This window comes from Chiloscyllium plagiosum, chromosome 16 (assembly GCF_004010195.1).
Source record: "Chiloscyllium plagiosum isolate BGI_BamShark_2017 chromosome 16, ASM401019v2, whole genome shotgun sequence".
Lineage (NCBI taxonomy): Eukaryota > Metazoa > Chordata > Chondrichthyes > Orectolobiformes > Hemiscylliidae > Chiloscyllium > Chiloscyllium plagiosum.
Window position 1 is genome coordinate 68,254,938 of NC_057725.1, and position 27,368 is coordinate 68,282,305.

General features: G+C 42.4%; 1 protein-coding gene across 1 annotated transcript in view; it reads right to left on the bottom strand.

Moving 5' to 3' along the window:
- Positions 1–27,368, bottom strand: part of LOC122557988 (AP-2 complex subunit alpha-2-like) — a 102,375-nt gene that overhangs the window by 52,845 nt on the left and 22,162 nt on the right. The window contains exons 5-11 of the mRNA XM_043706289.1: positions 23,611–23,740; positions 23,419–23,520; positions 20,816–20,924; positions 20,182–20,332; positions 16,451–16,619; positions 14,364–14,501; positions 9,987–10,169 (exon numbers count right to left, since the gene is read on the bottom strand). Of these exons, the coding sequence (XP_043562224.1) occupies positions 9,987–10,169; positions 14,364–14,501; positions 16,451–16,619; positions 20,182–20,332; positions 20,816–20,924; positions 23,419–23,520; positions 23,611–23,740 (982 nt within the window). The remainder of the gene's footprint in view (positions 1–9,986; positions 10,170–14,363; positions 14,502–16,450; positions 16,620–20,181; positions 20,333–20,815; positions 20,925–23,418; positions 23,521–23,610; positions 23,741–27,368) is intronic.

Here is a 27,368-nt window from a genome sequence, read left to right on the forward strand (position 1 = left end):
CTTTTTCTATGTATGGAGTCAGCTATTACGAGGGGGCATAGCTTTAAATTAAGGGGTGGTAGGTATAGGACAGATGTTAGGGGTAGATTCTTTACTCAGCGAGTCGTGAGTTCATGGAATGCCCTGCCAGTAGCAGTGGTGGACTCTCCTTCATTATGGGCATTTAAACGTGCATTGGATAGGCATATGGAGGATAGTGGGCTAGTGTAGTTTAGGTGGGCTTGGATCGGCGCAACATCGAGGGCCAAAGGGCCTGTACTGTGCTGTATTCTTCTATGTTCTATGTTCATGTGGTCAGTTTTACTCTTGTTTGTCTATGTAGTGTTTTTCATGCACAGTGGTATGCGTGTTATCTTGTAGATATCGTTCATCCTGTTGAATGTAGGTCTACAACCTTTGTGAGGAGCTGGTAGAAGGTGTTCACCGTTTTGCTAAGATTCTCAGGTGTCTGACTTGTCACTAGTTATCTCTGATATGTCTTTGATGTATGGTATGGTCACTACTGTATCTAGTCGTGTAGTGTTTTCTTTTTTGGGTTTGTCCAGTAAGTACCAGAGGAAAGTGCCCTTAGCATACTCGGTTTCTTTAAATCCTTTGAACAGGTTTTCCTGTTCTGCCTTCTGGAGTGCTGGGTTGCTGCAGTGTGTTCTTGCCTGTTTAAATAATGTCCTAATGCAGCTCCATTTGTGCTGGGGTAGTTGCTCTTCTAATTCAGTACCTGGTCAGTATGGACGTTCTTACTGCACACACTGGTCTGGAGTTCCCCAGTAGGTGTGCATTCCACTAATATGTCCAGGAAGAGGAGTCTGCTGTTGTTTTCCTCTTCTTTAGCGAACTTGAGGATGTGTAGTTCAGTACCTGGTCAGTATTGGTGTTTTTTCTGTGCACACAGGTCAGGAATTCCCCAGTAGGTGAGGGTTCCACTGGAGTCATTGAGTCACAGAAATGTACGGCATGGAAACAGACCCTTTGTTTTAACTCATCCATGCCAACTAGATATCACAATCCAGTCCCATTTGCCAGCACTTGGGCCCATATCCCTCTAAACCCTTCCTATTCATATACCCATCCAGATGCCTTTTAAATATTATAACTATACCAGCCTCCACCACTTCCTCTGGCAGCTCATTCCATATATGCACCACCCTCTGCATGAAAAAGTTGCCCCTTAGGTTCCTTTTAAATTTTTCCCATCTCACCCTAAACCTATGCCCTCTAGTCCTAGACTCCCCCATCCTTGTCTATTTATCCTATCCATGCCCCTGGTGATTTTATAAACCTCTATAAGGTCACCCTTCAGCCTCCGAACCTCCAGGGAGAACAGCCCCAGCCTACACAGTCTCTCCCTATAGCTCAAATCCTCCAACCCTGGCAACATCCTTGTAAATATTTTCTGAACAATTTCAAATTTCACAATATCCTTCCTACAGCAGGGAGACCAGAATTGCACACAATATTCCAAAACTGGCCTGCTTTCTTTTCATAGATGCTGTCAGGCCTGTTGAGTTTCTCCAGCAATTTCTGCTTTTGAACAGTTAAAGGTGTTGATAACAAGGACGTGGATGTAGAGAACAATGACATGAGGCAAACAGCAGTGGATGAACTGGCAGTACTATAACCGTGGAATTAGGCAATCTTTATCGAAGCCTTAGTGTGGAAGAAGGCCACTTGGCCCATCAAGTCCACACTGACCCTCAGAGCACCCCACCCAGACTCAACCCCATCCCTCTACTTCCAACAGCTAATCCGCCTATCCTACACACTACTGGCAATTTGGCCTAGCCAATTCACCTAAGCTGTACATGTTTAGACTATGAGAGGAAACCAGAGCACCAGGAGGAAATCCCTGCAGACATCAAGAGAATGCGCAAACTCCACACAGGCACCCAACGGTGGAATTGAACCCATGTCCCTGGCGTTGTGGGGCAGCAGTGCTAACCATTGAGCCAACATGCCACCCTGATAGAAAGGTTATAGGGTTTAGATGTTCAGCATGTTATGAGACAGGACAATAAGGCTGTAAACAATCTGGTTTAGCAATAGAAAGCAGGAGCTTTATAGAGAGTTGACACAAACTCAAATTCCAGCTCACTTCACGGAATGTAAATTAAAAGTATTCTCCACATTTTAAATGTTTCCTTAAAAAAGAAAACCTACGATTACTAAAGACCTGTAAAACACAAGTCAGCTTGTTTTTCAGTGCTTATTGTTTGCCTTAATAGTTCTTGTGTTTAAAGAAAAACTAAGATTATGAAAACAACCTTAGCTTAATGTGCTCTCTGGCTTTAACTGAACACAAAAACAAAAGAAGGTGTTTGGTGAACACACTGCTTTCACAGACACTATTTCAAAAACAGTGGCACTGGTCTTCCTTACATCTTTGTGAAGTGACTTCATGTTTTTCTAACAGCAAAGGTGCTTCATATAAAGATATGGATTGAATGTGTTAAAAGACAATTGAATGCAAAATTTAAACACATCACTGTGAAATGTTAATAAGATCATACGACCAGAAGACATAGGAGCAGAAATTAGCCCATTCAGCCCATTGAATCTGCTCCACCATTCAATAATGGTTGATAAGTTTCTCAACCCCATTCTCCCCGTAACCTCCAAATCCCCTGACAATGAAGAATTATCTATCTCGGTCTTAAATATACTCAATGACCTAGCCTCCACAGCCTTCTGTGGCATCCTCGGGTCTTAGTCTCTCCTACCAACGGAAACATCTTCCCAACATCCACTCTGTCCAGGTCATTTAGTATTCTGTAAGTTTCAATTAGATCTCCTTCTGAATGTTTCTGCTTTAAATATTATTTTCAGGTATTAGAAATTTCAGTTACTGCAAAATAAAACTGACAGGTGGAAATGCTCCCAGAAAACATTAAAAGTGATTTTCTGGAAAACTGACAAGGATAGAGTGTGTGAAGCAATAGGCTATCTGAATATTGATAAACCTCTAAGAACCAAGGAGTGGAACCTCAGTCTGGGTGGCACGATGGCTCAGTGGTTAGTACTGCTGCCTCACAGGGCCAGGAGCCTGAGTTCAATTCCAGCCTAGGGCAACTGTCTGTGTGGAGTTTGCACATTTTCCTTACGTCTACGTGGGTTTTCTCCCACAGTCCAAAGATGTGCAGGCTTGGTGGATTGGCAATACTAAATTGAGCATGGTGTGTAGGTTAAGTGTAAAGTAAATAGAGTAGGGGAATGGGTCCAGATGGGATACTCTTTGGAGGGTCGGTGAGGATTTGTTGGCCTATTTCCACACTGTAGGGATTCTGTGATTCTAATGCAGCTACAGAACTGATATTTTTAGTCTGAATTTCCCATTTGAAGAGGTTCACAATGGTGGTATCTGACTTTAGGAAGTTTTCTTTTTCACATCTGTACCTTAGGAAAAAAAACTGGAGACATAAAGTACTGCCTTAAATAGGAGTTTGTGATATTCTCAGATCCCATATTATCTGACACCCAATCACTCAATGGCACAGCTTCTGCGATTGCTTCATGAGAAAAGATCATTTATGCCAGACCTTGGCAGTTTCCATCTGTCCAGATTACAGTGGTGCTGGAGCAGCACGGCAGGTCAGGCAACATCCGAGGAGCAGGAAAATCGACTTTTCAAACAAAAGCCCTTCATCAGGAATTGCCCGAAACTTTGATTTTCCTGCTCTTCGGATGCTGCCTGACCTGCTGTGCTTTTCCATCACTACTCTAGTCTTGACTCTAATCTCCAGCATCTGCAGTACTCACCTCTGCCTAGTTTCCATCTGTGGCTAGTCAGTTAGCTGACTCCACTTGGATGCAGGCTGTACAGTGTTGATTCATCCTACTGCTTCAAAACTGACATCATATTCTGTTCTTATTCAACGTTCAGCATACTTCACTGGAAACCAACATGTGGATGTTTCATCAATCAGGATTGAGCTAACTCTGATGGCATCCACCGAACAATATCTTCTCACAGTCTTGGTTCAGCCTCAGATGGAGCAAGTGACACCAGAAGATCATAATATGTAGCAGATGGCAACCTTTCTACCCATCAAGTTTACCCTATCATTCAATGAGAACATTGCTGATCTGATTATCCTCAACTCTACTTTCTTACCTTATCCCTTTCTATATCTCAGCCTCAACAGTCCTCTGCAGGGTGACACAGTGTTTAGCACTGTTGCCCCACAGTGCCATGGACCCGGGTTCGATTCCTCCTTGGGTGATTGTGCAAACTCCACAAAGACATTCTCACCGTGTCTGTGCAGGTTTCCTCTGGATACTCCGGTTTCTGCCCAAATTCCGAAGATGTACAAGTTGGGTGGATTGGCCATGCTAAATTGCCCATTGCACCCAGGGATATGCAGGCCAGGTGGATTAGCTATGGGAAATGCACAGTTACAGGGGTAGGGACTGGGTCTGAGTTGGTTGCTCTTCCGAGGGTCAATGTGGACTTGATGGACTGAATGGTCATCTTCAACACTGTAGGGATTCTATGAATTCCACAGATTGCCTGCCCTCTGAGAAGGAAAAAATCCTAAGAAGCAAATGATCAAGTCTAGGGGACATATCAGTCTTTGCTTAATAGAGGTTGTCAAGGAGAGTATCCAATCAAACACTAAAACATACAAAGCAGCAAAAACTAGTGGGAGGCCAGACGAATAGGATGTGATTTTAGAATCCAGCTGCAGATACACAAAAGAGGGGAGAATATTGATTTTGAAAGCAAGTTGTAAAGAAATGTGAAAACAAACAGCAAGAGCTTCTACAGGTATATAAAAAGAATGGAATTGGCTAAGGTAAGTGTAGGGCCCTCAAAGGATGCAACTGGATAAATTAATAACAGGAAACAAAGAAAAGACAGATGGCTTAAATCAATATGTTGCACAGGCTTCACAGTGGAGAACATTTTAAATATCCTAAAGATAACAGATAAGCAAAATACTAATAGAAGGAAACAACTTGTTACCATCTCTATCACAGGGGACAAAGTATTTGACAAATTAATGGAACTGCAACAGACAAGTCACTAAGACTTGATGGTCTGTGTCCAAGGATTTTAAAGGAAGAGACTGTGGAGGCATTAGTCAAAATATTCCAGAACTCACTGGATTCCAGGAGGGTTCCTGTGGATTGGAAAGCCACTGATGTTATGCTTCTGTTCAAGACGGGAAAGAGACAGAAAGCAGGAACTATAAGCCATTTAATGTAAGATCTATCATAAGAAAAGAAATGGCAGGATATGTCAAAACACAATACAATCAATGTCAACATGGATTTGTGAAAGGAAAATTATGTCTGACAAATTTGCTACAGCTCTTTGAGGACATACAAGCAGAGTAGATAACAAGGAACTGGTAGGTGTAGTGTCTTCTTCTTTTTGGAAGGCATTTGAAAAGATTCCATACAAATTAGGAGCTCATGCTATTGCCGGCAATCTATTATCATGAATTGAGGATTGGTTATGTATAAAAGACAAGTGAGTCAGAATTAATGTGTCTTTTTCAGGTTGGAAAGACGTAACAGGTGTTGTGCCACAAGAGTCAGTTCTTGGGCCTCATTTACTTATGACCTATGATAATGATTTGGAGGAGGGGGAGGAATACAATGTATCCATATTTGCTGAGAATACAAAAATAGGTAGGAGCGTGTGTTGTGATGAAGACATAAATAATCTATAAGGGGCTATAGATAGGTTGAGCAAAAATACTGTACACGTAAGAAAGTTTGAGGTGAAGTGTGAGGTACTTTGGTAGGAAGAACCAAAAAGCGGATTACTACTTACATGGAGAGACTCTCCAATAAAATGCAGCAGACAGGGTTCTGGGTGTTCTCGTGCATTGAAACCAAGAAGTTAGCATGTAGGAGCAGCAAGTAGTTACGAAGGTAAATGGAACTTTGGCCTTTAATGCTAGGTGAACGGAGTTTAAAGTAGGGAAGTCTAATTCTCATTGTACAGGGTGTTGATGAGGCCACACTTAGAGTGTAGTGTACAGTTTTGGTCCACATATTTAAGGAAGTATATACTGGCATTTGAAGCTGTTCCACTAGTGGGGAAATCACAAGCTGAAGGTATAGTTACAGAATAAGGGGTCACTTTTTTCAAACTGAAAAATAAAAGAACTTCTTCTCCCAGAGCATAGAGAATGTCTAGAATTCTGATTTACAACTTTGTGTCTTTGCCATATTGTATGTTTTGTTTTTATTTCAATTTAATATTATCCTTAACCTTCCTGGATAATCGATTGTCTTATCCCCTTTCTAAAGTCCTTCTTCCTTCTGAGATAAGTCTTTGCTGTGTGTCATGAACTACTTTCTTAAATTTCTGCCATTGTTCATTAACCATCTTTTCTGTTAAAAGGCTTTCCCAACCAGCCAACACAATTCCTTTGTAATTGCCATTATTTAAATTAACCACAATTGTTTCTGACCCAAGTTTCTCACCAGTCGAGAGTGTGGTGTTGGAAACGCACAGCAGGTCAGGCAGCATCCAAGAAGTAGAAGAATTTATGTTTCGGGCATAAGCCCTTCATCAGGAAGGGCTTGTGCTGCCTGACCTGCTATGCTTTTCCAACATCACACTCTCGATTCTGATCTCCAGCATCTGCAGTCCTCACTTTCTCCAAGTTTCTCACTCTCAGACAGAATGCTAATTTTTACCATTTTATGGAAACTGTGGTCTCAGGATCTTTTGCTCTGAGATAATTTAATAAACTGGTTCATTACACATCACCAGATCCAAAATAGCCTGATCCATGGCTGAATCCACAAAATTTTGTTCTGGAAAACTGACCCGAATTTACTCTCTAAGTTCATCCTCCTGGATAACATCTGCAATCTGCCGATGACACCAAAATTGGTGGTACCATAAACAGTGAAGCTTATTTAAGAATTCAACAGAATGCTGATCAACTGGGCCAGTGGGCTGAGGAAAGCAGATAGAGTTTAATTTAGATAAATCAAGGTTTTGTATTTTGGTAAGACAAACCAGGCAGGTCTTACATAATTAATGGGGTTCAGGTACCTAGGGGTTCAGGTACATAGCTCCTTGAAAGTAGTGTCAGAAGTGGAAAGGATGGTGAAGAAAGCATTTGGCACACTTGCCTTCATTGATCAGAGTATTGAATACAGTCATGTTACTGCTGGACAAGACATTGATTACATCACATTTGGAATACTGTGTACAATTCTGATCTCCCTGCTATACGAAGGATGTTATTAAACTGCAAAGGGTGCAATAAAGATTTACAAGAATGTTACAGACACTGGAGTTATAAGGACAGGCTGGATAGGCTGGGACATTTCTTTTCTCAGAGCATAGCAAGCTGATTGTTGACCTTAATCGAGGTTTACAAAATCATGAGGGGCATAGATATGGTGAATTGCAAACATCTTATCCCTAGGGTAGGATAATCCAAAACTAGAGGGCATAGGTTTAAGGTGAAAGGAGAAAGATTTAAAAGGGACCTTAGGTGCAAAGTGGTGGTGCGTGTATGGAGTGAGCTGCTAGAGGGAGTGGTACAGGTGAGTACAAATACAACATTTAAAGGACATTTGGACAGGTACTTGGACAGGAAAGGTTTAGAGGGAGCCAAATGTAGACAAATGAGACTAGTTCAGTTTTGGAAACCTGTTCAGCATGGACGAGTTGGGTTGAAGGGTCTATTTCCATGCTGTATGACCCTATGACTCTATCTAATGCTACCTACATGAAGATTAAAATCACCCATGATTAATGTATTGCCTTTCACAACCTGCTCTCATTATCTCCTGATTTAATCTCTATCCTACTGTAAGGGGGTCTATATACTACTCCTCCCATTGCCTTCTTCCCTTTGATTTTTCTGATCTCCACAGCTTCCAATATAATATCATTTCTTGCTAACAAACTAATTCTATATGGCACTACCAAAGCTACCCCATCCCTTTCTCTTGTCTGTCCTTTCAAAAGGTTAACCAACACTGAATATTTCATTCTTAGCTTGGATGTCCTTGTGACCGTGTCACCATTATAGCTTTACGATCACACCCAGCAACTTCTATTTATGCCATTAATTAATTTATTTTGTTCCTCATATCACATGTATTTAACATTCATTTTTTACCATATTTTCCCCTTTGACCTTAATTTCTGCTGCTTTTTTTTTACATTTGCCCATTCTGTCCCTTCTGCCACACTGGATATCATTATCAAACTATGCAATGCTGCCATGTCTTTTTACTTTCTAAGCATACATTTCCCCTCTTCCTAACCCTCACTTGAACCCTATTTTATTAGTTTGAAGTACTCTCTACAGCCCTAATTATTTGAAACCCCAGGACACTGATCCCAGCAGAGTTCAAATGAAATTCCTCCCACCAGAATAGCTCTCTTCTAGTTCAGTACTGGTGCCAGTGCCCATGAGTTGAAATCTATTCTTCCCATACTAATCCTGAACCACTGATTTAACTCCTTGACTTTACTTACACCATACCTGTTGCCCATGGCTCAGGTAGCAATCCTTGAATAGGAAGGGCCAAATGCTGACAAATGGGACTAGATTATTTAGGATATCTAGTCGGCATTGACGAGTTGGACCATCTGATTCCATGTTGTACATCCCTATGACTCTAATGACAGTTATGGGGACTGAGATTTCTTGAGAAGGGTCGTTTGGATCAAAATACTTGCCTCACCTACAATCGCATGCCCTCTCCTTGATCATAGACTAAATTCAAATTACTTTGTTTAAAATGCATGATTGTCTCTTGGAGCAAAATGTCCAGGTAATTTTTCCCATCCTGTTGTGGTGTTACGTCTGCAGCTCAGACTACAGCTTCTCAACTCGGATGTGAAGTTATTTGCACTGCAAACACTTGCTACAATGTGCTCACTGTGGATCATCTTGGTGACCAGCAGCTCCCACATGCTGTAGCTGCAACACATCATCCCACATACCATTTCTCTCATACTTTAAGCACCAAATAATTAAGAAATATCACTCAAATCCCTGTACTTCGCACTTGAATGCATCTCATTCTTAACTTTATTGTATTATTTACTTTATTTTAAAGCTCCGATGTTAATATTATACCTAACTAGCTATTTTTTAAGAAAGAAAACAAAAGTAAAAAGACAAGATATGAACAGAAACTTAAGATCTTACTTTCTCTTTAAAGACTCGAAACACCAATCAGCTGCTTTGCTCAGACAAACAGACATCTTTCTCCGTCCTCTGCTGAACTCCATCAGCTACTCAACTTCTGCACTCTACTGTTAAGTCCCACTGATCTGTCTATTTACACATGTTCTCAACACAAAGGACCAAGCTCACTCAGTTTAATGAGTGTCCAGTTTCAGCTCATTCTTAATTAGGCTGCTCTTTCAATGCACCTCCTGAAAATAGGCCTCCTCAAAGCTTGCTACTGCAGAATTTAATTTTTCTGATCTCTATTTAAGCAAATTACAAATCACAATCTAAATTAGGTTTACACTTATTGAAGATTAAGACACTATCTTACCCAGCAAATGCACACACTCACTTCAAGTTCACAAGTAAATGCTTCGTCATTAAAATGTTAAATACTGCTAACAAAAAGGAAGTGGTCAAAGCTTTTTGGCTTGCACTCGTCAGAACTGGGAGAGAAGAAACACAACTTAGAAAGCAAATGTTAACTTACATAGAATGAAAAGAGGATGCTGATTGCTTTTGTAGGCAAAAGGAGCTTGCCCATTCCTTGCACTTTCCCATTCAGGATAAGATTATGGACACTGCTGCATTCCCTGTTACAATGCCCTAAGCAAACAGAATCTATTTGCCTGAGCGGAGTTTAATCAGCTCACTAAGATTGACAGGTAATAGTTCCTGCTTCATCTCTAAACCAACCATAGTCCAACCTACTGCATGAAATGTTATCTTATGGACACGTATGGGTGAAATGCATATTGTGTTACACCAGTATCATGAGGGGGAAACTGCCCCAGATTTGATAGCTTGAGTTAAATAATAACTTACCTCAAACACAGTCTTGGCTGCATAACCCTGCACATGATCACGATTGACAACAATCTGAATGACACGATACCACACCTCCTCACTAACATAATCACCAGCGACTCGGATCAGGTTCAAGATGGTGTCAACATACCAGGTGTAGTCCACTGCATACCTCTCAGCCAAGATTGCTATTTTCAATACCTAGAGTGAAGAAATGGACTCATCAGACTTTTAAAAAGTCCTCGATAACCCAATTTATCTCCAACCTCAGCTCTTTTAGCAACACATCCTGACCAGATGACCCATCTATTCTAAGCACGGTCAGCTTTTCCAGTGATTCCTCCCTTTCAATTTTCATACTATTTTCAACAGACACTTTGTCAGATGCACCTTCCTTCATAAACATTGATACAAAGAACTCTAATTATTCTAAGTTAGTCCTGTACCTAAAAGCATATGCCATCTTCTTTAACCCTAATGTGGCTCACTTCACCTCTTACTACCTGCTTACGATTTACAAACTGATGGAAAAGTTTGAATTTTCTGTTGACTGCTGTTCTATTCTCATGCAGTCACATTCCTAATGTTATTTTCTTCTCCTCTCGCAATCAATTGTATTTGATTTGGATTGCACTTGAAGAATACATTTTACATACATCATGCACATTTTATATCTTCCCTGACCATTACAGAAACCCCACCTCCCTTTCTCCATCTTTCTCCAATCTTTTTATTCTTGTGTATTAAGCACCCAGGCCTTGCTATTTCTAAACTATGTATCCGTCATTGTCACTGTATCATATTCCAACACTGCTATTGCTGTTTCTAGATCTCCAAACCTTACTCAACATGCTTTGTACATTTATGCATAAAAACTGTCATTCTGTTTTACATTCCTCGCAATGTATCTTGACCTGCTTTTATTTAATATGGCTCTCCTCCCTTCTCTCAAACCATCACCAGTGTCAGTTTCAGAACCTTATTACTCTTTTTGACTTCTATAAGTTGGTAGCCATTAAGTTTAAACTGTCCTCAATCGCACTTGTTATGGACCAGACCAAACCAACGTCAAATATATTAAGGAGGTAGCCTCGAGCCTAACTTTTATCTTCTTTAAAGGCAACTATAAAGGTACTGTTTTCCAGGTGTAATTCGATTGGTCAAACTACTCTGCTTTAAGCAAAACACACTTTATTCTTGCACCCAGTTAAAATACAAACAAGACAAAGAAGAATTAAGAGAACTTGAACCCCACGAGATTACGTGATTACTAAACTGCAACCGCTCTAATTTAGCAACATCTCATCTGGCAAAGGCAAATTCAATAAAATAGAGTGTAACACATGTGATGTTTCTCCAGTCCAGGAGAAAAAACCACCAAGAGAAAATTCTAGCAGAGAGAGAGAACTCCAGCTTTTTGCTGTGACCAACAGAGATGTATAACAGCTTCCACAGCCAACATCAAAACCCCAACAACACAAAGCTAAAATGAAACCCTGGTTCTATGGGAGCCTGATTCCACCCATTCATGCTATTTCTTCTGTTCCAACTTAAAAAAAAAACCCAGGAGCTCACAAGCTCTTTACTTTTTTGGCTTGAAGGAGACAACCTGTTGCCTCTGGGCTCAAAATCTCTCTTCCAAAAATCAGGACAGAATACATCTCTACAGTATCATCACACAATTGTGAATCTCCCTACAAGGATGCTGTCCCCAATGCACCCTATCCCTTTAGAAGAAGTGCATTCTGTCCAGAGCCCTAAGAATCTGAAGCCTTTCCTCCTGCATCGTGCTTCAAGCTCCACATTAAATTCCCCCCTTCAACTCCCAATTCCGCCACCCTGCCTGCCCCACCACATTTTCCTATTTCTAATCTGCTAGTTCCAGTGATGGGAACAATCAGAGATTACTAACCTCAAACTCCACCTGATGAAGGAGCGGCGCTCCGAAAGCTAGTGTGCTTCCAATTAAACCTGTTGGACTATAACCTGGTGTTGTGTGATTTCAAACTTATCCAGCTTCTCTTCATAGCTAAACTATTCAGCTCAGGCAACATCCTGGTGAATCTCCTCTGCACCCCCTCTAGTGCAATTACATCCTTCCTACAATGTGGTGGCCAGATCTGCTGGCAGTACTCCAAAGTTATTTACAATTTTATAATGCGCTTATACCTATGCCTTGACTGATACAGGCAAGTCAAGGTTAGAGTGGTGCTGGAAAAGCACAGCAGGTCAAGCAGCATCCAAGGAGCAGGAAAATCTACATTTTGGGCAGGAGCCCTTCATCAGGAATAAGGCTAGGAGACTCCAGGGTGGAGAGATAAATGGGAGGCGGTGGGGCTGGAGAGAAGGTAGCTAAGAGTGCAATAGGTGCACCCCTATCCGCTTTCCGCAAAATCCGCTTCCTCCTGGTCCAAGCCCCCCCAACAACCCACCCTCCCCTCCTGACACCTTCCCCTGCCACCGCAGGAATTGCAAGACCTGCGCCCACACCTCCCCCCTCACCTCCATCCAAGGCCCCAAAGGAGCCTTCCACATCCATCAAAGTTTCACCTGAACTTCCACAAACGTCATTTATTGTATCCGTTGCTCCCAATGCGGTCTCCTTTACACTGGGGAGACTGGACACCTTCTCACAGAGCGCTTTAGGACACTCACACCAAACAACCCCAACGCGCCGTGGCCGAACATTTCAACTCCCCCTCCCACTCTGCCGAGGACATGCAGATCCTGGGCCTCTTCCATTGCCGCTCCCTCACCACCCGAAGCCTGGAGGAAGAACGCCTCATTTTCGGCCTTGGAACACTTCAATCCGAGGCCATCAATGTGGACTTCACCAGTTTCCTCATTTCCCTTCCCCCCCCACCTTACCCCAGTTCCAACCTTTCAGCTCAGCACCATCCTCATGACCTGTCCTACCTGCCAATCTTCCTTCCCACCTATCTGCTCCATCCTCTTCTCCGACCTATCACCTTTATCCCCACCTCCATCCACCTACTGCACTCTTAGCTACCTTCTCCCCAGCTCCACCCTCCTCCCATTTATGCCTCCATCCCAGAGGCTCCCACCCTCATTCCTGATGAAGGGGTCCTGCCCGATATTAATTGATTTTCCTGCTCCTCGGATGCTATCTGACCTGCTGTGCTTTTCCAGCGCCACTCTAATCTTGACTCTGATCCCAGCATCTGCAGTCCTCACTTTCACCCTGATACAGACAAGTGTCCTGTCTGCCTTCCTAACTACCCTAATATCCTGTCCCACCACTTCAGGGATCTCTGAATAAGCATCCCAAGATTCTTCTATTCTTCTGAGGTGCACCACTGTCCTGTCTTTCATTAAACACTCCCTTGATTTTTTTACCTTCTTTCAAAGTGCATCACTTCACATTTATCAGGTTTAACTGTATCTGCCATTGATCTGTCCATCAAACTGATCCATTTATATCCTTCAGCATCCTATCCCCTCCCTCCTCACTGTCAACCACCTGTTCAATCTTTGTGTTATCTGCAAACTTACCATCCCTCCCACATTCTCATCTCCATTATTTTACATATCGCAAACAATAAAGGATCCAGCACTGATTCCTGTGGTACATCACCAGACTTCAGTCACACAAACAGCCTTCTACTACCACCCTCTGTCTCAAGTTTTGGACTCTAATTGCCAACTTAGCCTGGATCCCATGAGCTTTGACCTTCTTTTCAGTTTCTCATGTGGGATCTTGTCAAAGATTTTGCTGAAATCCATATGGATGACATCATCCGCCCTATCTTCATCCAAACATTTGGTTACCTCCTCAAAAAGTTCTGTTAGATTTGTTAGGTATGACATCTATGTTGACTATACCTGCTCAAACCTTGCCTCTCTAAATGGAGATTCATTTAGATTCTCCTCCACTATTTTCTCTAATAGCTTCCGTATCTGATGCGAGACTCTCTAGTTTATAGTTCCCAAATCTGTCTCGATCACCATTCTTGTAAAGTGCACCCACATTAATTGCAGTCCAATCCTCTGGCACCTCCCCTGTGGCAAAGATGATTTAAAAATTTGGGTCAGGGCCCATGTGATTTCTTCCCTTGTTTCACACAGCAGCTTGGATTATATCTCATCTGGACCTAAGGATAGTTTGCTTCTGCATCTGTTTCTGGTCAAGCAGTCCAGCCACATGGAACTATCACAAAATGGGCCACATCACAATGACCTCCTCTTATTTATCCCTATGACTCTATCTCACTTTGGCCTGTCAAAAATGGGTGCAATATAGAAGAGATTAAAAAATGGAAGGAATTTCCATTTTGAACCAGAAAATCTTGTTTGGTGACCAAATGGAAACAAAACCAAGTATCTGAATATGAACAGATGGGAGGGACCATTACTCAAACAACCAAGAGGACTCACAATTTCTTCACGAATGGAATAATCAGCATTCTCCAGATAATTCAGCATCTCTGCCACGATCTGATGGGCATTGCTGCGATCACACATCCCATACAAGAGATCCACTGCCCTCTGTCGCACACTGACATCCCTCTCAGTCTGTAACACAAACAGCAAAGTCAGTGGTGGGCAATGACTGCTCTACAGAGAGACAGATCCCTCCACACAAGGATAATGCTAAATGCCTCAAAGCTTTCATAACACCCACTTCAACCTGAAAGCTTTTCTAGTAAGGGATTCAAACTGATATGCAAACATGACAATGCAGGGAACTCAGTACAGTCTGTTCTGCTATAATGAAGTAGTTGCGTTCTCGTGCAACCTTGTGTTATAGAAAATCATGCAAACCAAATAACGGGGCCTATGGGAAAAACGAGGTTGGGGCAAACCACCAAAAATATCAGTAAAAATCGAAATAAAAATAGTAATTAGTCTAATGCAAATGATAGTGCAGTACAAGTGTTGAAATCATATATTTAAATGAACATTAAATTTAAAACTTTAAGGGATTTCCAAGTTTGCTGAGTTACAGTACTGTATTATGACAGGGGCTCACATCATCAGCATCATCACTATTTTCAGGTGCAGTTCTGGGTGCAGGGTTATGACGATAGAAAATATTTAGTCTAGAAGTTGATGGCTATGGTTCATCATCCTCAGTCTGATCCTTGGGGGTTGGCTTAAAAAAGGCATCTAGTTTTTGCTGCTTTGGCATCTTTCTTCTTTCATGAAAAAGTTGTTCATAGGGTGCCAGATAAGACTTTATGCCACAAACTGCTATCCTGTTGCATTCTGCATTGTAGTCAGTCTTCTATGAACTGCAACTGCTTCTCAAATTCCCTCAGGATAGAAGACAAAAGAGAAGTGGAAAGGTCTTGTGGTGCTGCATCCTGGACTTCATTGTCTTCAACTCAGGCTTCAATTTGCCACACAGCAACAAGTTGTTGTAGATCAGTCTCCACTTCTTCAAATTCAACTTGCTTTGCAAGAGTGACACAATGTCCTTTGATCGCTGGAAGCTCCTCAGACAGGTCAATACTTTTGACATCATGAAGAAAATCCGGGAGAAGCTTCCGCCAAAATGCGTGCTAACCGTCCTCACTGACATCACCCCAGACCTCCACAATGATGTCAATAGCATTCGTAATGTCAAAACTCTTCCAAAATTGAAGAACACTGTCCTTAATTTCCCCCTCAGTAGCAGCAATCAACTTCCTGAATCTGCACCTTAAATAATAAGCTTTAAAAGCTGCTATTGCACCCTTGTCCATGGGTTGGATGAGAGAGGTAGTGTTCGGAGGTAGAAATAGCACTTTGATTTTTTCAGAAGGTTCACCAATGGTGAGAGGATAGCTCGGTGCATTGTCCAGAATGAGGAGAATCTTGAAATCCAAATCTTTTCTGCTGCAATACTTTATAAGAACATCCTCAAAAACATCAACAATAAGGACAGATAAAAATTTGCCCCATCATCCAACCTCCTTTGCTTGATCTGACATAAACACCTAGAGTGGATTTAAGGTAACTGGCGATGGAATCGTGTAATAGCCTTGGGAGTTTGCATTTTTTAAAAATCATTGCCCAATTCACCAATCGCGTTAGAGCCAAATTACGTTGATGAAACATGCGTCATAGGAGAACGACCTATAGAGGAAAAATATTCAAACCCGAGAACCAAGCTTGTTAGGGAAGTCAAAGTAAAGGTGCTTCACAAGTCTAATTAGAGCTCAGTGCAGTCCCAAATTGTAGGGGGATGTGCTAGCTATGGAAGGACTGGGCATGATGAGAGACATGGTGGGTGTGCTGGTCTCACTGACTAAACACAGATGAACAGGGCAAAAAAAAATGTGCTGGTGACAAATTTGATTTATTAATGGCCCAAGTATTTAGACATGCCAGTACTGAGTATATTCCAACTGCCCATCTTCTGTCTTATAAAGCTTACACCAGCTCCAAAATGCCTCTTGACCAGCCAGAGGGAGTACTTATTAAAAAGTCACAGATTAGCGGCAAAGCTGAACTTATCCAGAAGCAGTAAGGAAAACTACCTTGAGTGCATTGATGACTGTTTCAATATGTGCCTTCACTGCCTCATGAGAAAACTCAGAGCTAGCCAGCAGCCACATGCTCTCCAGAGCCAGGTATCGTAGATTGGTCTCCCGATGCTGCAGAAACTGACCCAGCTGGTTACAGGCACGGACAAGGAGATTCGGTTCACTGTGGAATCAAAAGGATGTAACTGAAAATCATGGGATTCAACCTTTAGCCCAACTCAGCCATGAACTTGTTCGCAGTTTAATAGGAGATTGGTTGGCGATTTTTTTACACTAAGCGGCAAAGTATTTTGAAAGGAAAGAGTGTGAGGGAATGAGAGACTGAAGAGGGAGAAAGAAGATAATTTGTTGTCACAGAATAGCAGCGGCAGATTCAAGTTGAGATTCAAGGAAGCAATGATAGATACAGCAAGAGGCTGAGGGAGGAAAAGCAGAACACTGGGATTTGTTTTCAAGCTCATGTGGAGTAATGAACTAAATGGCCTCCATCCATGCACCAAAACTACACTGATTCAATAGAGGCAGCTTATCCTCATTTTCAAATCCCTCCACAGTCTTGCACATGAAAAAACTTAAAGGAACCAATGGAGAAAAGAAACAGGCACTCAATATAGCTATTCAACCTAGCAAATAGCACCTATCTATACAAGGCACCAGGGTAGGCAACCTTCCAAAGTTAAAAAAAGAACAGACATTTAAATTCTGCAACCTTACAGAGCAGGCCTCAGGAGAACGATGGTGAAGGCCCTGAATGTGAACAGCTCAGACCAAGAAAAAGATAACTCTACTCTGTATCTAATCCCGTACAGTCCCTGTCCTGGAAGTGTTTGATAGGGATTGTGGTGAGGAAGGGAGGGAGAAAGTGAGAACTGCAGATGCTGGAGATCAGAGTCGAAAAGTGTGGCACTGGAAAAGCACAGAAGGTCAGGCAGCATCCGGGGACCAGCAGAATCGACATTTCAGGTATGAGTCGCTCATCAGGAATGTTGGATGGGTGGATGGAGAAGGGGGCTGAGAGATAAATAGGAGGTGAGGGTGCGGGTGGAGGGAAGGCAGCTGGGAAGACTAACATCTACTTCAAACCCACTGACTCCTGCAGCTACCTGGACAATACCTCCTCCCATCCCCCTCCAGTAAAAGCACTATCCCTTTCTCACAATTCCTCCGCCTTCGCCTCTGTCTCTGCTGTATCCTCTCCCAGGAAGAGTGATTCCACTCCAGGACATCTCAGATGGCTTGCTATCTCAAGGACTGCAATTTCCCGTCCCACGTGGTCAACAATGCCCTCCAGCACATCTACTCCACTTCCTGCACCTTCATCCTTGAACCCCACCTCTCCAACTACAAGGATAGAACCCCCACTGGTCCTCACCTTCCACCCACTAATCTCCGGATGCAGCACATTATCCTCTGCCATTTCCACCACCTACAATCAGACCCCACCACCAGAGGTTTATGTTTCCCTCCCCACCCAATCAGTGTTCCGCAGAGACCATTCCCTCAGTGACTCACCAACCCACCCACCACTCCCAGCACATTCCCTTGCTGCCGCAAGAGGTGTAAAACCTGTGCCCATACTGCCCCTCACCTCTGTCCAAGACCCCAAAGGATCTTTCCACATCTGGCAGAAATTTCCCTGCATCTCCAAACCCCTGATCCACTGTGTCTGCTGCTCTCAATGTGGTCTCCTCTATAGTGGGGAGACAGGATGCCAACCTGAGATTCGTTGCAGGGAACATCTCTGGGAGGAGAAAGTGTGGTCTGCAGATGCTGGAGATCAAAGTTGAAACTTTATTGCTGGAACAGCACAGCAGGTCAGGCAGCATCCAGGGAACAGGAGATTCGACGTTTCGGGCACAGGCCCTTCTTCTGGAATGAGACTGGGATAGACATCTCTGGGACACATGCACCAAATGCCCTGGGGCTGACCACGTCCACTCTCCCTCCCACTCCGCCAAGGACATGCAAGTCCTGGCCCTCCTCCACCGCCAAATTCAAACCACCCAACACCTGAAGGAAGAACGCCCTATCTTCCATCTTGGGACCCTCCAACCACATGGCATCAATGTTGATTTCACCAGTCTCCTCATCTCTCCTCCCCCCACTTCATCCCAGATCCAACTCTCCAACCCGGTACTACCCTCTTGAACTGTCCTAACTATCACTCTTCCTTGCCCCTTTCCCCCCTCCCACATATATGTGAAAGGACTCATACCCGAAATGTTGATTCTCTTATTCCCTGGATGCTGCCTTACCTGCTGTACTTTTCCAGCATGACCCTTTTCAACTCGAGTACAGGGGGAGCTTTAATTTCGACCAATACTGACAGTAGATTCTCAACATGAAAAGTTGGGTACAGCTTGAAGACTAAGATTGCATTTTGATTCCCAATTGAGACTTAGTGTCCCCTGGAAATGAAATGTGATGAATTAAGTGTAGCAGGATTTCAACCTGAGGTCCACGACATTATAAAATATGGATGGCTGATATACAGCAAAAGTCCAGTAGCTCAGTGAGTTCATTTTGAATCCAATCATGGGATCACACGAATGTAGTAAGAGTAGACTATTCAGCCTGTTGAGCCTGGTCTGCTGATGGCTGATCTTGTATTTCATTTCCAATTTCCTGTTTACTCCCCATGTCCCATAATTCCCTATGAAACCAAATGTTTGTCTATCCCAGTCTTCAATATATTCAGTGGTGGATTTTGTTTTGCAACAACCTGGTGATTTCAGAGTCCCCAGACTTATATTTCATTATTATTCCAAGTTTAATTAATTAATTGAGTTCAAAGGTCAAGGAATGGCACTGTCGTGATGCTCGTTTGAAGAGCCAGTGCAGACGTGATGGGTTGAATGGTATCCTTCTGCACTGTATCACTTCCAAGACTCTGTGGCAGACCCCAGCTGTCTTGATAGGATTTGAACTTATACCCAGATCTCGAGAGCACAACTTGAAGAAGGTAACCATTCTGTTAACGCTTGATACCTCAGGGTCTGTCTGCAACACACATATTCATTATAGCACCCACAGTCTAATATGACCACAATTTCCAAAGTGTAAAGTGTTTGGAGATGCCAATCACTGACTTGGTGTAGCCAAGCTAAATGAGAATGGACCATGGAACTGGAGGAGCTAGTATTGTAGATATCGTAGAATCCTTACAGTGTGGAAACAGGCCATTGGGCCGATTGAGTCCATACCAACCCTTCAAAGAGCATCTCACCCAGACTCACTACCCTACCCTATCCATGTAACCCTGCATTTCCCATGGCTAATCCACCTAGCCTGCACATCTTTGAACTGTGGCAGGAAACCCACACAGACATGGGGAGAACGTGCAAACTCCACACAGACAGTCGCCAGAGGCTGGAATTGAACCTGGAACCTGGCGCTATGAGGCAGCTATGTTAACGAGAGCAACCATGACTTTGACAAATGCGTAAGCAGGTAATAATAAGGTCAGATAAAGTCTGACTGGATCAAGTTAAGAAGAAATAAGGAATCTATTATCAGAAAGGAAGAAAGTTTTATATTGTTGCTTAATGAAAGTGAGATGTGTGAGCGGTTAGCAAGACAGCTGCTTTAATAGTAGAAAAGCTGCAGTAAGGGGAGACTTGAATAATATTGAGGTAAACATGAAATTACTGAAATATAACAAGATCTAAGTGTCATCCTGGGCAAGGCCCAGCAATTATTTTTAATTGCAAACCTATCTGACTGACCTGTCGTGGTGAATGATGAGGCTAATGGCCTCAAACAGGACTGCATTTTTGACATTTGAATGTTGCACTTTCTTTGACTTGGGTGGCTCCTGGGCCTTGTTCAGGATAGTTTCAAGACATTCAGTTAAACGCCCTCGAATAGCAGGATCCTCTGCAGGAGACAGAAATTGGTTATTTATACACAATCACTACTGCTCATAGGACAGACTCCACATTACAGTCTCGCTTCCATCATCTCCAAAACAGAAAAACCATCTAAGTTCCAGGTTCATTCCGTCAACTGTTCTGAGTTTGTTGGTCTCAGAATTTTCCTGTGATTTTGAGCTGGATGAATGAAAATGTTGTCTGGTGATCGTGTCTTAGTGGGTCCAGATCAAAAGGGGACGTGCGCACATTACCCAACTGAACTCCCATGCAACCAGCAGCTCTGCTACTTCCCCCAAATCGCAACTCTTGACTCATGAGTGACCACAAGCTATTCACCACAAGGTGCACAGATCAGGGACTGAACCTTGGACCATTTGCTCTGAACAAATTGCTCTAAGTTGGAAGACGTTAGCCACAAAACTGGTTATTAGGGCTCTACCTGGACTGGGACTGGGATTCTCCCCTGATGGAGACATGGAGAGCTCACCTGGTGGGGGATAGCACTGCAGCAGTCGCAGAAGCTTCACCGAAAGCCAAGGAGCTGGTACAAAATAATAAGTGTAATCCTGGAGATCAGCCGAAGCAGATGATACAATCTGTAATAATAAACAAACAATACCTTATTTGCTGTACAAACAAAGCCAGCATGCTCTGGGCTACCAAGGAACAAACCAGGATGTTAGTGCAATCCTTTCTTTTAAATCACACATCTAGACACTCGTTTCATGAAATTGCTAGTGAACATTAGTGACCACTTTTCAACTAATTAATTCAAGAATTCTGTTATAATATCAACAGGGCTGGATTGCCTACAACACATTCATTACCACACTGATATCTTCACTAGGGAGTTCAGTGTCTCATTCAGCATCATAAAAATCTCAAATTTTCTTTTCACAGCAGGCACTGGCCTATGAAAGTCCTTATTCTAACAGTTTTGTTACACTGGAAGTCAGATAAGAAAATCAGCTATCAGAGCATTAAAGGGATAGAGAAAATTGATTTCCACAGCAAAAATCACCAGAATCTGGGGATATTAACTTTAAAATTTAAGGTAGGTCATTTCGTTGTGACATTAGGGTGTGCGCTTCACATAAAATAGCAGAAATCCGAAACTCTCTTCTCAAAAGCAAAATTGAGACTGATATCATTTAATAATTTCACAACTCAAATCAATTTTTGTTTTTAAAGGGATTAGGAGTTACAAAACCAATGTCGGTGATTAGATATAATTGACTGATAAAACTGGCTCATGGGGGAAATGAACATGCTTGCTCTGCAAATGTATCTGTGTGACAACTCTGCCATCTGCAGGAAATTCTTCACAATTTCTTTAATTGCCTTGTCTTTAATGCAGTAGACAACCTGGTGTTTTCCTTCACCTGTAGTCTTTACTAATACAGCACCCAAATCCTTATTGGCTCTGCTTCAAAATCAAACCCAGACCAGTCTCCAGATTTCAGTACCCTTCATTGGAGTAGTACCCTGGGAATCAAGCTCCAGTATCTCCAGAGTTGCCACTAACCTTAAAAAAACATTTCCAAGTATGAAAAGTCATAATCACCTGTCTGTTTAAAACAGAAAACATAGACCAGATTTCTGCACTGACTAAGATTTACCATATATTGTAAATGAATAAAATCTAATCATACGCAAATAACTGTGAACTACTATAATTAAAACTCTAACCTCCTTATAAACTCCCATGACACACACATTCAGACTGACATAGACAAACAAACAAAAACATTTATTATATGGGTGGATAGAAATAAGTTCAATAGCTCCAACCCACAGAATTCCTTAATGATCCTTCTGCTTGCTTGGACTTGCTGTATGTCCTTCAGCTACCTTCTCCAGATTCTTTTCAGTTCCCCACAGGAGGCACAGACAGATGGCACATCCAAACATTCTGCAAAGTCTTTTAGTTATTGGTTTAAGCCATAGCTTCAGCAATTGGTGATAGAAAATAAACTGGCTTTCTTCAGGCTTAAAGGATTTTAATGGAAAGAAAGACACATCACCTCCACTTCTGCAGGTCCAAACGTTTCTGCCAGTATTATTCTCACCAACAACCTGTTTAGTTACCCAGGAGCTAATCAAATTGTTATTGGTAAGCTGATACCTCTTTTTATCCTGATCATGACTCCACAAACCAATCAGCTCCGTGTTGCTGAGCGAATCTCACTTTGTACACACCTCTGGTGCCAGCCATCTATGAACAGTCTCCTCCACTGTTTCAGTAACTTGCTTTTAAGAAGTGTAATAATTCCCACTCTCAATCCTTGGTGTTAAAACAGTCAATTTCTTATTTACATTTACATTCAAAATAACAGAAAAACACAAAGGTGTGGTCTTTACAACACTAAACAATATCCCACATAATACGAGTCACATTCCTATAATAAATTATATCCAACAACATAGGATTCACATTCTTATAATAAATTATATCCAATGCTATAGGATTCATATTCTTATAATAAACCAGACTCCACACTATAGGACATCCTTACAATAAACTAAACCTCAGGCTATAGGTCTGGCCTTTCTCTCGAGGACGCAAACACAAGGGGCTGGGCATCATGGTTCAGCTGTTACAGAGCTCTGCTTCAACCAACCCTGGAGGCACTGGGAGCAGTTGTGGGCCCCACACTTTTGGAAGGAGATATCGGTGTTTGAGCGAGAGCAGTGTACATTTACTAGAATTATACCCTGGAAGGACAATGAGGGGAGATTAATTAAACTAGGATTACAACCTATGGAATATCAAAAGTTACAGAGTGATTTGATCAAAGAGAATCACTGGATTAGACTGTGATGAAGTATTTATCTTAGTTGAGTCAGACTTGTTAGCAGGAAATTCAAACATTTCTGCACTTAACGGATAACAACAGTTTGGACTACCTTCCACAGAAAGGAATGTACGCTGGATCAACTCCCACTCGAAACAATACCTTGGCCCATGGGATTTGTGCACCTGTATAAAACTATAGTTGACCCTTGAAGATTTGTGCAGTTGCTCCTTTTTTAAATTTTAAAATCTTAATTCACATCAGCTGCTACACTTGAACAAAGGAAAGGCCTTACCCGGCTCAACCTTGAAATCGCCACGGTCACAGAAGTTTGAAACTCTTCAGGATTTTTCTGTGCAAGTATGGTGATCAGACTTGTAGCTGCGGTTACAACTCCCTGGATGGAGGAGACGTACGACAGTCAAGAAAAGGAATGTGATCCTTCAATTAATGCACATTATTAGTAGGAAATTTTGAGTGGTGTTACCAAGTGCTGGTCGTTCAGAAGGTGAATGACTCGTGACGTCCATTCTCCCATTGGCACCAGATATGGAGATGTCCTGTACAACCGCAGCAGACACAGAGCAGCACTCTGTTTTGTACTGTCCATAGTATCACTGCAAGATCAATATACATCCAATAACAGAAGAAATAACACAACCCAAATATCCTTCATCCAGAGAGAGTAAAAGTAACACTGGAATTGGAGAAGAGCAGGACATTTTCAAAATGCATACAAATATCTGAAAACAATACTTTCAACAAAGCCTACAATAGACTCCCAACCACAACATGTTAAAAAGATTTGCTTGTCCAGAGGTTGCTGTGTACATTACAAATAAAGGCAGATTACAGAAGCACTTTGTGTGTGCTCCATAAATACTACAGCCTGACCTGCCATTAAAATAGCACACCGTGCTACCACAGTCACATCAACATGCTGAGGACCAGGAAAAGTCCACAAGGAAATAGTGAGCGCAACTAGTCCCACTGCAATAAACAATCTCCGGTGTTGAACCATGACTGTCCATTGTCCCAGCTGCCTCTCCCTTTCTCATGTGCATGAATGGCAAGGCCCCAGGTGGATAATGTGGCAATGATAGTTCACACCATGTACATACCTCATTTGTGGTTAAAGACGCAATGAGGTGAGATGGCTTTCTGCTGATCAGGGAATGGAACGCATGATGGATCAAAGCTTTATTGATAGAATATGTGAAGTTCATTCATTCCTGTCTTCAGTTAGAGAGAGGTGTTTACTATAATGAAATTAAGTCTCCATATGACAACAGCAGGAGGATGAACAGGGGCAAAATAGTTCATAGGAGAGTGTTTCTGGTTAAATATTCAAAACAATAAGACAGCAGTAGTGTTGAATGCTGAGAAGACAGACATAAAGAGAAGAGGCGGAGCTTGTGTTTGAAGATGTTGCAATATTTCTAATGCAGGAATCAGAACTTACAAAACAGCTTGAGACAACTGCACAGAGATAATGGACTAAGGATTCAACTAGTATCCTTGCTAGCCACTGGAGAGGTCCCAGAGAGTTGGTGAGTAGCTAAAGTTGTTCTTCTGTTCAAGAAAGGAAATAGGTGCAATCCAGGAGATTATACACCAGTAAGTTCACATCGGTAGTTGGGAAACTATTGGAGAGAATTCCTAGAGACAGGATTTATACATATTTGGAAAAGCATAGCCTAATTAGGGACAGTCAGAATGGCTTTGTGCGGGGCAGATCGTGTCTTATTAAATTGATTAAACTTTTCAAGGAGGTGACAAAGGTGATTGATGAGGGTAAAGCAGTGGATTTTTTAAAAATACAATCTCTACAGTATGGAAACAGGCTACTTGGCCCAAAATGCCCACAGCGACCCTCCAAAGTGTAACCACCCAGACCATTCCCCTGCATTTACCCACGCCTAATGCACCTAACCTACATATTCCTGAACGATATGGGCAATTTTAGCATGGCCAATTCACCTAATCTGCACACCGTAGGATTGCGAGAGGAAACTGGAGCACACGGAGAAAACCCATGCAGCCATGTGCAAATTCAACACAGACAGTTGCCTAAGGTTGGAATCAAACCTGGGTCCCTGGCACTGTGAAGCAGCAGTGCTAACCACTGAGCCACCATCTTGACTTTGTCGATTTTAGTAAGGCTATTGACAAGATTCCTCATTGTAGGTTCCGTCAGAAGATTAAGATGCATGGACTCCATGATGACTTGGCTGGTGGGATTCATAACCGGCTTGCCCATTGAAGGTGGAGGGTAGCGGTGGAAGGATATTTTTCTGGCCAGAGGTCCATAACTAGTGGTGTTGCGCAGGGATCCATACTGGGAGCTCTGCTGTTTGTGATATATATAAATGACTTGGATGAAAACGTAGATGGTTGGGTTGGTAAGTTTGCAAATGATACAAAGATCGATGGAGCTATAGATAGTGTATAAAATTGTCAAAGCACACAGCAGCATATAGATCAACTGCAGACATGGGTGGAGAAATGACAGATAGAATTTAATGCAAGTAAGTGTGAGGTGCTGCACTTTGGGAGATCAAATGTTAAGTGAAAGTATATAGTTAATGGCAGGACCCTGAACAGCATTGATGTTCAGAAGGATCCTTGAGTTTTACCCCATAGCTCCCTGAAAGTGGCCATGCAAGTAGATAGGGTGGTAAAGAAGGCATATGGCATGCTTTACCTTTATTGGTAGGGGAACTGAGTACAAGAGTCAGGATGTCATGTGCAGCTTTATATGACTTTGGTTAGGCCACACTTAGAGTATTGCATTAAATACTGGTTGCCTACTTATAGGAAGTATATGCAGGCTTTGGAAAGGGTGCAGAAGAGGTTTAGCAGGATGCTGCCTGGTTTAGAAGGTATGAGCTATAAGGAGAGGCCAGAAAAACTCAGGTTGTTTTTGCAATTTTTGAGAAGATTTGTAGCTCAAGTTGAATTTCAGGTTGTAAGTTTGCTTGCTGTGCTGGAAGGTTTGTTTTCAGATGTTTCATCACCATACTAGGCAACATCATCAGTCTGCCTCCAGTGAAGTACTGGTGTTATGTCCCACATTCTATTTATGTGTCTTGGTTTCTTAAGGTGGGTGATATAATTTCTGGTTCTTTTTCTCAGAGAATGGTGGATGGGGTCCAAATCAATGTGTTTATTGATGGAGTTCTGTTTAGAATGCCAGGCCTCTAAGCAGCAGACACCAGACTGGGAACAAACGCCAGCAGCACCAACTTCATTAGCAAAGACAACATCCTCAAACTAGCAGACCTGTGCTTTACCATTCACTTCACATTCAATAACAAGACCTAAAAACAAATCAACTGGACACCAATGGGAACCACCAATATCAAGGTTCCGAGCAGAAGCAGTAATACAGAGACTCGAACAAACAGCCCACCCAACTATCCAACCCAAACTTTAGATTAGATTAGATTACTTACAGTGTGGAAACAGGCCCTTCGGCCCAACAAGTCCACACCGACCCGCCGAAGCGTAACACATCCATACCCCTACATTTATCCCTTACCTAACACTACGGGCAATTTAGCATGGCCAATTCACCTGACCTGCACATCTTTGGACTGTGGGAGGAAAGCGGAGCACCCGGAGGAAACCCACGCAGACACGGGGAGAACGTGCAAACTCCACACAGTCAGTCGTCTGAGGCGGGAATTGAACCCGGGTCTCTGACGCTGCGAGGCAGCAGTGCTAACCACTGTACCACCGTGCCGCCCACTAGGTCTGCTACATGGGTAAACACCATCAACAATATTCTTAATGGCATAAAATTCACAAAAGAGGAGGAGAATGACAACAGACTCCCATTCCTAGATGTCACAGTAGAATGAACAGTTAATGGAGAACTTCAAACCAGCGTCTACAGAAAAACAACAGACACAGACAAAATACTTAACTATAGAAGCAATCATCCCAACACCCACAAACGGAGCTGCATCAGGACATTATTTCAATGAGCCAAAACACACTACAGCATGCAGGAATTACAAACAGCCTAAGAAAAATACCTCCACAGCATATTCAGGAAGAACGGGTACCCAATAAACACAGTGTGCCAATTTCTCAACAACAAACCCAAACAAACAGACACAACGCACCCAGAAACTCGAGCCACATTATCTCACATCAAAGACATCTCTGAAATGACTTCCAGACTACTTGGCATCATGGTAGCCCACAAACCTACCAACACACTTAAATAGCGGCTAATGA